General features: G+C 35.3%; 1 protein-coding gene across 4 annotated transcripts in view; it reads left to right on the forward strand.

The window, feature by feature from the left end:
• Positions 1 to 12,040, forward strand: part of SPATA17 (spermatogenesis associated 17) — an 89,706-nt gene that overhangs the window by 30,064 nt on the left and 47,602 nt on the right. For all 4 annotated transcript variants that reach the window (XM_037405499.1, XM_037405501.1, XM_037405502.1 and 1 more), the window contains one exon: positions 5,124 to 5,247. In XM_037405499.1, the coding sequence (XP_037261396.1) occupies positions 5,124 to 5,247 (124 nt within the window). The remainder of the gene's footprint in view (positions 1 to 5,123; positions 5,248 to 12,040) is intronic.

Here is a 12,040-nt window from a genome sequence, read left to right on the forward strand (position 1 = left end):
TCATTTTTTCCCAAATATAATAGATTAAGTCAAATGATATTACCATGGCAGGTCATATTGCATTCTCGCCTACACCAATGTAATGTGAAATCAAGTGGCATGCAGTGGTGTATCAGAAGTATTGTCCAACTAATTTCATTTTCAATTCCATATTCTGTATTTGAGGAGGTAGGATGATATATAGTTGGGAAGGTAAAATCGATTTAGGTTATCTTCTTTTATGCTAAGGTTGCCTACTGCCTGTGTAGCAGAAATTTTATGATTTGGGGTCTGAATTGTTTAAAATCACAATAACTTTATACACTTTCTGGGTACTCTAGGCAACTATACTAATTATTGATTTTCTCAGATGCCCTTTACTTTAGTTCATATTATAATTTTATGGTTATCTGGTCAAAGGACCATAGAATGCCAGTGAAAATGCAAACAGAATGCAATAGTTTGATAAAGTTCAATAAATGTAGGTCAGTATGAATTTGTAAGACGATGAAGTTCTATGCAGAATTATTAAAATCTGTATATTACTGAAATAATCACTTGAAGACCTTTCCAAAAGTGCCAGGAACAATATTATATGTGTATTTTTAACCTTTATACAGACAGCAGGAGCACTGTCAACTGAATTTGCATCTCATATCTTGAACCGACACCACTGCATACTGCATATGCTTACTGCATAATGAAGTATCAGAATAACAATAAGTTACCTTGTCATATGAAAATGTTTTATTTTCAAATTGTATAAAGCAATAATTTTATCATTTACAAATCAATAGCTACTTCACCTATTTGCTACACAAGATAATTTTTAATTCTGGGCTTTGAGCACACATATTGGTAACCCTATGCCTATTTTCAATTACATGAAACATTCTCTATGACAAGTAAAACACACTTTGTGTTACCCAGTATATTCATTGTTTTAACAAAATAAAAATGCATCCTAAGCCTGTGCTAATAGATTTTGACATTCTTCTGATTTGTTGAACAATTTTAGATCATGATAAGACATTATGTTTGTCAAAACTTACACATATTTAATCTACAAAGAAATTCCATAAAAATCTGTGTGGGAGAACTCTGGATTAAGCCTATATGGGAATCCAGGTTTGCAGGAAGATGCAGCAGATGCTGTTAATATACTGAGATAAACTTTAATGTAATGAAAAGATTATGTGCTAAAAAAATTACCCACTTTTTCAGTTTTAACAGTTTAATAAGCAGTACTATTCCAACTATGAGCCATGCTACAGACAAATCATTTATAAAAATAGAACAAGATTATTAATTAACCTAAAACATGTTTTGCATTTACAGAACTCTTTTTTTTTCCCAAAAAATTGATGAAGCTTTAAAAATACAGGCCAAACAATTTGTGCGTATTCAATTGTCCCACTTCACAATGAACCATGAAAAGTTCATCCAGAAGCAAATTTGGTCCAAAGTCCACACAGTATCTTGCATCACATTTAGTATTCATAATATCACACAGTTCCATGAAAATATTGCTTATTATTGCTCAATCAACCTAAGATATGTGTAGACAAAGAGAAGGCTGGCAGTCAGTGTAAGGGTTTAATCTGAAGATACTGAATTTCAAAAATTTTTCAATTTACTTTAATGGAATTTGGATTTATTTTCTCTGGGAAGACATACATGTAGAAGGTCATGAGCATGAAACTTCTCAATGAACACATTTACATGTAAGGTGTCTGGAAGTCTAACTGTGTTTGGAATGTCTTCAGTATCACTTGTACACATTATTGTGTATGGTAACAGTGAAGCCACCTGCACGGTGTGTAACATGTTAGTATTAATCTGCTAATGTGTGAAAAATTATACACGTATCCAACTACTTTTCGATTCTCTGCTTTTGTTGCTCCTATGAAATTCTTGAAAGTATGGTAAAAGGGATGAAAGTTTCAGGTTCAAATAGCTTTAAAATAAATCTATGTTTATGCTAAAGCATCTATGCTTCCCAGTCAAGCAATGTTTGGACTACTACATACTCCTGATTTTGTACTGCTTCTCAGGAGACAATCAGCTTGGGAGCTACTATCCCTGAGACAGAATTATCTGCATGTTCTGTACAACTGTGCAGAGCGGTATAACGCAGGATGGAAATATTTTAGCACAACTGTCAAAATGTGTAGGCTGCCAAAGTATGTTAAAAATTATTTGTAACTGCTTAAAAAAATCCCTCAAGCTTTTAAAAAGATTATGGTACAGCATTGGTAAGGATGTGTGATAAGCAGGAAGGATCATGATGATTTGGATGATAGTACTGTTTGAAAAGATCATGAATTACATTCAGCTTCAACAAGCATTTTAGACTTCATTTAATTTCAGGAAACAATGATTATTAATCATTCATTCAAAGTAATCTGGTAAATTCAGACAAATGACAATGGGAAACATTTTGCATCCCGCTATCATTACATCTGTAATACAAATTTATATTTTTATCATTATTTGAGGGTTTTCATCACCAGTTGTGTTCTAAATAATAGAGCTCCCGTATCTGTTGTTGGGAAGAAGTACATGAGTATATAAGAACATGAATAAGCGGCAGTAATATGTTGATAGACATTTCATCAGTTCTAGATAGTGGTACTAAAGCTGAATAGAGGGCTCTGTAATCAAAAAGGAACAAGAAATAGTATTAAGTATGTAAAACACTGATCATACACTCTGATTTTGAAGGTAAAGTGGCATAAAATAAAAGAACAAAGTCGATACTATATGCATTGTCTCTTTATCCATTTGTTTATGATTGATTGATATAGAACAAAGAGTTTCCAAGTAAAAATGTTGATGTACCTACATGCGATGACTCTGAAATCTGTACCTTAAGGACAAAGAAAGGTCGCCAGTCTCTACAACTCCTAGTTCTTTGTCAAAAATGGACACAGTTAATGAGGTTTGTTTGGTACAGCACAAATTCCCAGACACAGATAGAGATCCTTTCAATGGAAACAAATTTGTTTGGCTTTACCAGGTTACTTAGCGATTAATAATAGCCTTGAGATGCAGGTCAGAAAGGTCATCGTCCCCGCTTGCCAACACAATCTAAAATGTGCAGCTAGTCCGGCTCTGCAGGCTTTGAGGCCCCAAAATGCTATGCATAAAGTAAAACAGGCTATTTTCCAACTTCTTTTTTCATATTAATAAGCAATTTTCAAGAGAAGGGTGGCAAAATGGGGGCCATGCCACTCTAAGTAATTCATTTATTTTGCAATTTAATCTTATGTTGGAAAAAATTACACTGCTGCAAAAGCATAGCATGGTGATTTTTAAACGTCAATGTGCTTCATAAGTAACCTTGTATGAAATATTGTATTACAGCCTTTAACAGTAAACTGCAACAAAAAATATTTCCAGAGATTGAAACAGACCTATACATCTTTTCTGATCTTTAATTTATTTCCTTTTCATTCTATTTTTGTTACATTTTAAATAAACCATATTTAATTACTTAATATTGTACTTATTTTAGTTGATAAAAACTTGAAAGATACCATCAAACAAATAAAAATTCTTCATTGCAATTGTATTTAAGAATGTGATTTCATAGTGTTTGTACTTATAAAGCAATTACTGCTCTTTCACGTATTTTGATGAGCTAATTTAATATTATGATAATTAAAATATGAAGAAAAAGTCTGAGTCACAGTCTCAAAAACACTTTCAGGAGCAGTATGACTTTCCCATGGGATTATTCATATCAGCAAACTTATCCATGTGCATATTTTGACAGGATTTGACCCTTGTCCTGGAGTGTCTTATTTGTTACTCATTGAAACAACTGAGACTCTTAATGTGAACCTCTCTAAATGATCTGTTTTGCTGGAGTTTTTGAGTTATCCATATATGTGAATAGTATCTTTTTCTTTGCTTTTTGTTTTATAATATACATGCATGCTTAAAAAAATGAAAACTAGAATTTACTCATTTAATGACCTTTTAAACAATCTAAATGCCTGATTGAGTATGCTCAGTGTCTTTGGCACACAGGTTATTTTGAACTAGCCACTTCTTAGTAACAAAAATAACAGTTGTTAATCACACTAACCTTTTTTAACTGGGTCAAAAAAATTCCATACATGTGCACTATGCACAATAGCATGGAATTTTGTTTCATATAGAACATTAATTCACTCCACGGTTTGTGTAATTTATGGCAAACCTGGCTTTATGAAAAAAAGCCATTGAGGGGGAAATCTACACCCATTTTCTGTTAAAGTTTTCTTCTAAACATTCAGTTAAGATCATTAGTTTTCTCCATTCTTTGAGAGCTAGCGTTGGGTACAGTTCCTTATTTCTTTTACAATGAAAGAATTTTGCATAACCTATTGAATACACGGACCCACCCATTTAGATGACACTGTGTGTTTGCAAACCTTGGTCATGAGTAGCTCATAAGGCAATTACATTTTGGTTTTTTTGTGGTGACTGGACCGTTGCTGTCAGACCAGGGTAGGAAGTAACCTGTGCAAGAAGCCTAGTGCTATGGAAACTCCTTTCAAGGACATTGCAAGCGTAAAAGGTTTACATCCAGTTCTTCTCTCTGCCTATATTCTCAGCCTTACAAAAGGCTCAAGGATCTAGAAGTGAATACCAACTCTTACCCTGTGTCTGCTGTCCTCTCTCATTCCATAAGGTCTCCCCTGTTTGCAGATCAGAAGGAGGTGTTGCTAGGCCTTGGCTGAAATATGTGAACCACTTTTATTTTACAACCATTTGAAACAAAATCACTAAATTATAACTTCTGCTTAGAGACATTCAAACTAAAACAATGCTTGAAGGCAAAAAAAAGCACATTGAAGAATACTATTTTATCAGGCTATAGAAATATGTAGGTTGACATATTCTTCAGTACAGTAAGCAATATGAACTAATATACTATTCATAGTTTTTATCACTTTAATCCTATTTCTTCAGTTATATCCATGTAGAATGCTGCTGCTGAGGAATTTAACTGTAATTTTGCATTCCGGTGGTGTCACTGTACTGCTAATACATAACAGCAGAACACCATGAAGCTATACAAGGGTTAAAGTAAAATAAACCATTAGCACATCTTTTATTGTTGTAATGCTATTAGCAGATTTATTTCATTGCAGGAGTGAACTCCAAAAGTACACAGAAATGAAGGAAAATGAAGAGAAAAGGAAAGACCTAGAAAAGAAGGAAAAGGAAAAGCAATACCAAGCCCGAAAGATGCATTACCTCCTTAGCACTGAGCAGGTTGGTGTACCTGTCCCTGACAGCTCATGCAAACCACTTGGGCCCCCAGCCTGACAGAGATAAACTAGCAGGCTGAATGGGACATGACTTGTTGAAAAGATATCACAAAGACACTACTTCGAGTTCAATTTAGTGCTTTTCTATAGGCAAGAGCAGGTACCATGACTATTCTGTGACAGTAGCTTCATAGAGGCAGCATCAGCACTGCTGGCAGAAAGAGTCCAAGTCAGCAGTTTGATCTGCCACTGTGATAACACAACATGAAGGGCATAACCTCGCTTTAAAAACTCATTTTGACTGGCTTATTGTTGTGTTGTTGCACTTGTCAAGAACTAACAAGTTATTAAGCTGAGAAGGGATTTCATTTTTTTTCCTTTTTTTAATTGAGCTAATGCTTGGATTGGTGCTGTGTTCTGCTTGTTTTTAGGATAGATTGTAAATCCAGGTTTTCAGCTAAAGCTTTTCCTAGAACTGCCTGAATCAGCTTATTTAGTGTGATTGTTTTCACATAGAAATGCCTCATAAATTTTAAATATTTACTGATTCATTTGTTTTATATTGATAAAAGTGGTAGATTTTTTCAAGCTTTCTTATGTAAGCTGCTTTACAGACAGGTGAATATGGCAGTACACCTCTCTTAAACAAAATTGATATGATTGGTAAAGCTTGTGGGTTTCTTTTTTTTAGTCCCTTTTTGTGAACTTTTGTAAAAAAAATAAATGTTTGGTGACTGCTTGTTCTTCATATGAATAAGGAATTAACATGCAATCAGGGTACGCTAGTGCAAAGGAAGTGCTTGGTTTTCATAGGTTCTTAATGATAATCTGTCTGTAAAAACTGCTAATTCTAAAGAACGCAGGAAAAACACCATGACACTTAGTGGCAAAATGTTTAGTCTTTCCCTCTGTCTGGGAATAACCTGTGACCTATCAAATAAATAGAAATATAGTTTAATTAACTGGATATCAGTTAATGAAAACGCAATCTGTAAATCGAATTTAAGTAATTTTATTTGCAAAAAAAAGCATTGTAAAATATTAGCAAAAAATATATTTTTTTTTTCTGAGTGGCTTTTAGACAGGGGAGCTAGTTAATAACTGAAATTAGCTGACAATAATTGATTTGTCCGGATGTAGATCTAGAATATTAAGAATAATTGTGCAGTATTTTTATATTGTTTTATACTGTAGAAAATTGGGAATTCTTGTTTTGAACAGAGCAATTTATGTAAAGAAATGCATACACATAAATATGTGTAGTTGGAGTACAAAAATTGTCTGGTTAGATGCATTGAGCGACCTGTGGTCTAAAAAGATTTTAGTCAACTTAGTTCAGTTCTGATGAGACTAGTTTAGCAAGCCTTAACATGTTTTTAAGGAATGGCAAGTAGCGCCTTATTTCAGCCATCCGCCTGGAGGACTTCTGGTAGAGGGCAGCAGTAACTATTATGTTCTGATGAATTCAGGTTTCTAATTTTACAAAATTAGAATTTAGCTAGCAGCATTTTGCAGAACAAAAATATGTTTGTTTTTGCTTGCTGAGACATTTTGTGAATAGTGGGACTCAGAGCCCACAGAATTTTTCCTTTATCACAGGTCTGTGCTCCAAGAACCATCTTCTTTTTTGCAGGTAACATTTTGAAACATGAATGAGTGTAAATCAATGCAACACCTACAGACAAACTGAAAACCAGCAAAGACATACATGAACTACTTATAGCAGTCAAAGTCTGTATTTCACAATTGCACATAATTATAGAATTTGGTATCTTGCAAAGTCTGTATTCCACAATTGCACATAATTATAGAATTTGTTATCTTGCTAAGGTACTGGGCAAATTGTTTCAGTGCAGAATTTACTGGTTTGGTGCTCTGACATTTTACTCTCTATACACCTGGTCTTCTGATCTGACTACAGCTGCGTCTTGCTGTCTTCAAAGGACAGTTAATTGCATTACTGAGCAAGGTCCATTCATGTCTCAGTAGAAACAGGCAGCAAAAGTCAACACTTTTGGGTGAGTTAAGGAAAAACCATAATTTGTAAGCAGCAGGCATAGCAAATGAAAAGAGAGGGTTGGTGAGCTGGACTTACTGTAGAGTCATGTATTGACTAAAGCCAAATAAGTTATAGAGATGATCTGCTAAAGTTTGCAACAATCTCCTTGCCTTCCTGCCAAGCATAATGAGGTGCAATGATGGAGCTGAGCCACCTCATGCATCAAGGCTGCAGGTGTTCAGGCAGGTTATACGGACAGCATTGCAAAATCTGTATTTGCAACAATTGTTTCAAATATATCCTATAGTTTTGAATCTTTTTGTTTTACTACAGGCAAAAAGGGCGAGAAAAGGGTATTTGCTTTCTGACAGAAGGGAATTAAGAAGTTGTAGCTCCTCAGTCTTAGTAAAGAAAGGCATGGCAAGTTCCATTCTCTACTCCCTATGAGCTGAAGCTCAGAAACCCATCTCAGAAGCATGTTACAGATTGAACAGGGAGATGGTCCAACACTGTAGCATTGTACAACATAGCAGATGCAGTGATCCTTTCTGGCCTTAAATCTATGAATCCTTTATTGATTGCAGAATTTGCTCTTCTTATTCCACAGATTTTATATATATGTACATATATATATATATATATATATAAAAAAGGTTGGACCCATTCCTAATTGCTAGCATTGTTTTACATTTCAAAAAGTAAAACTTAAGAATGCTAGCTAGTGTCATGAATGTACAGGGCTGTCTTGTATGTATATAATAGCATGGCCTGTGATGAAGTCAGTGTGTTTTTTCTTTTTCTGGAATTAACTTGCTATTCAAATATTTATTTCTTCCATAAACTGTTACCTTTATAAAGAAAAAAAGAAAAAAAAAAAGAGGAAGAAATGAATATCAAACTGAGAATTAGTATGCATTATTTCTTGTTAGTGGTACCAGGTATATACACATGGTCTTATATAGACAGATGTGAGCTTGCTTTGATTACTTTCCAAGCCAATCTGGAGCTATAACATGGGGTTGAACCCAAACTAATTAGCCCTGTTGAGAGCCACGGTATATTAGCTCAAGAATTAATGCAGTTACACAGCTCCTGGTCAGCTCAAAATATGGGCAGAGTAAGTGTGTGCATGCTTTAAACTCAAGAACAAGGAGTTTGATCTGCCTAAAAAATATTATATAGGCATACCTACATGTAAGTTGTTTTGCCTGCATTTCCCCACTTTTTGGGGAGAGGGAGGTATGTTATTGAGTATCATTGCTATGAAACTGACATTCGGGGAAATCATTGGGTGATAAAAAATGTTTGGTATTATACTGTACAGTTTTCTTATATACTTTGCACACAGTTGACTGAGTGTATTTTGCCAGAGAAACTTACCCAAATATGACCATTTCCCATTGCTACTTGTAGAAATACATAGCACTTACACAAAAATTTTAATCCACATAAAACTAAGCAGTCCATTTGAATAAAAGGATGTTAGTATTTAAGAAAGTTAAACATGTTAGAATGTGTAATCAATAACTACTAACAGTAGTAATGTTATTTTGCTCTTAATAATACATATTAGTAATGTAATTATTGACTTTTTTTTGGTGAAAGTACAGTGTTATGCATCCTGCGAACTTCAAAACAGTTTTTTGCTTTACTAAAACCCATCTACATATTTTTTTCTGTAGACCAGTAATATCCATGTGACACAAATTTAACTGTATTTGTAGGCATGAGTGGCCCTGAAAAAAGAAAGTAAATTTTTATTTTATTTAAATTAAGTTCGTTGCCAAATAATGTCTGGAGAAATAAAGCATGAGCTCTTAAACTTCATGCTTATGAAATACTGAGATTTTAATCAACTTGCTATATATGCCAGCAGTATCAGTAACTGGTCAAGTAACATCTTATAAACATGAGCTTCTTTTCTTTGAAGGAAATTTCTCCTTCAAAATTATAAAAAAACCATAACAGTGAAGTCCATGCCCTTCTTATCATGTGCTAAGTTATCTTGTCTGCTCCACTTACTGGTTGCTTGTTGCAAGAGATTCCACTGTAAAATACTGCAAGAAATAAATCTGTGAGGTGACAACTGTCAGGCTTCCAAACTAAATTCCATTTTAAAACCAAGATTCTCTATATTTCAGATTTTAAAATTTATATATATAAAACAATGTTTTCCTTGTCTGTTTTTATCCTTGAGTCATAACTTCTGACTTCATGATTAACATGATAAAAATGGCAGTACATATTTAACAAACCTTTGCATTTGTTAAGAATATTTCTTGTCATTTCATATTGGTAACACAATAGAAATGAGTACAGATTTTTTTTTTTCATTTTTTAATCCATTTTATCATGAACTGCATTGTAATTTCTTATTGAGACATGAAACTTGTTAATTAAGTTTTTATTTTTAGTCCGTAATCACAGTATGCTATTTCCACTATAGTGGTAATGATTCCTTTTTTTTCAGTTGTCATTAATACATGAACTACTTATTAAACGTGTTTTTTTGTTATAAACAGGTTTACCTATGTAGATTGCACTTCTATACCCCTTTCCGTATTAACAAAATTCACTATAATTGAACAGGTTCTTACTTCTGATCCATCATATTGGCAAGGCTGACATTTGTAGTAAGGGCCACCCTCGGCAGAGCGCTGGCAAACAGCATTTAAAGTAAATGAAAGACAGAATCACTGAATACACGGATGGCACTTTGTGGGGGTGGGTATGAAGAGCCCACATGTGTTGGAACATGTGGTTGCACGATTCCAGTCGTTGGCATTTCCAGCCTGCCAAGAAATTTTGAGGTTGGTCTTTGTCTTACAATGATGATTAGAATTAGGTATAACAGACTAAATCCAAAGATCCGGTACCAGCCCAGAATGCAGGCCTGTATCGTGTTAGGTATCTGCTGACAGAGCAAGCAGCAACGCTGGGGGGAGTGTGAGTGAGAGCAAGTGTGTCAGCTCTGCCAGCCCTAGTGTTGCTGCCCAGGTGAAGGACCTGCAAGTCCACAGTGTGGTGGGGAGCAGAAGGCAGTGGTAACCGAAAGGAACCAGAGCAGAAGTGGTAGAAGGAGCAGAGTGGTGTGTGCCTTGTAAAGTCGTTGAGATCAGGAAAAGATTCCCACAGAAACAGTCTTCAGAGTGCCAGAGCTGAAAAGCCTTTTCTATTACAGTTTCTCCTGTCACTGAGGAAAGGGTTGGAGAATCAGCAGAGCAACTGATATTTACCCTTTATGTTTATTTCCCATATAGCAAACAGTACTGGGTGAGGTTAAAGAGAACGTGAATTCTCTTTCCTCCAGCTTTCTTCTGTTTCTAAACAAATAAACCACTTTACCTTTTGTCAAGAGAAAATGAATGTACGACTAGTCCAGAAAGCCAAAGTTCTTTGTGATATCATGTCTAAGAAAGCTTGAGAGCTTTGTCACGCAATTACAAAATCTACTTTGACATTATTGAGAATGTGATGTTATACATGCATCACTTAAGCTTATCATTGCTCTGGCTGGTGGACTGAGTCCCAGCCTCATTTCCGAACCTGAACTCCTGCTCTGTGATAAATCATGCTGACATTAGATGAGCTAATACTGGTCCTCTGTTCTGGGGGATCTCCTGTTCTATCTGAAGGCTTTAACTATTGAGAACTTGAGAAGAATTAATCATGCAGTTGTGTGTGTATGCCTACTCTTGGGTTTTATACACCATCCTGTCTTTGACAATGGCCAACCGCATGTGCCCAGGGAAGACAAATAAAATGGGGCAATGGAACAGTATAATGACATGCCAAGAAAACTCTGCAGTTTCCAGCAATCGGTAGTTGAAGGATTTTTAGTTTTTTGGTGTACAGCTTTCCATTTTTGGATTATTAAGTTGTTCACTTTTTGCCTCTGTATTGCTCCAATTCCTGCCTCTCTTAATACTCAGAGAAGGAATAACCTAAACAGAGAGAGAGTATGGTAAGAGATCTAGGTCTATCCACAACAGCAGCTCTCAAATTCTGCTTCCTTGGAAGACCAAGTTCACTCATTCTTCTTGCAGTATTGTTTTGCAGCATACTCATTTCACATCATATACTGTCTCTGCTATTCCATCACAGGAGAATATGCAACTGTGAAGTGCCTTGCCCTTTCTCACAGTTTGGAGAGGTTCTGCAGATTGCGTCTTCCACTCCAAGTGACACTAAAGTCCATCACTTTTCAGCCCTCTTTAGCAGGGTGACAATTTCTCGTGATACCCTTTGGCAGTTTGTGAACAATACTGTTCATAAGCTCTTAGGCGGTTTAGAGTTGCAAGAGAAGAACAAAGCCCATGTGTAATAATAGGCCCTTTCTGTTGTAGAAGTTACAAAATCTATGACATTTCTTTTAGTAATTGCCCATAACAAGACACGAGTTATCTTTTTGAGTTGCAGTAGTTCCTTCAGTTTTCAGTGCCCGCTTGAGTGTGTCACCGTCTCGCTGTTGAGTCAAGGCTGATGTGTTTAGATATGTGGCCCATGTATAGTCCCATTGAACTGATGCGTTGGAAAGGATTACTTGTAGGATTATGATAGCTGGTGCTGTAAAATAAGGAAGCGTTTTTAACTGAAATGGTCTTGACTGAGATAACCCTTTCTAGGGAGACAGAAACATGAAAATATAACTCTTTAACAGTTTAGCACTATAGAAAACAACCCCCCCCCACTTTAAGAATAATGTTCTGTGAGGAGGAAGGAGATGTTAGCATCAAGTAGCAGTGAAAAGTTCCAATTTCAGCAATGAGAACCAAGTTTTTAAATTCTTGCTCTCTCT

Source organism: Falco rusticolus, chromosome 12, assembly GCF_015220075.1.
Source record: "Falco rusticolus isolate bFalRus1 chromosome 12, bFalRus1.pri, whole genome shotgun sequence".
NCBI classification, from domain to species: Eukaryota; Metazoa; Chordata; class Aves; order Falconiformes; family Falconidae; genus Falco; species Falco rusticolus.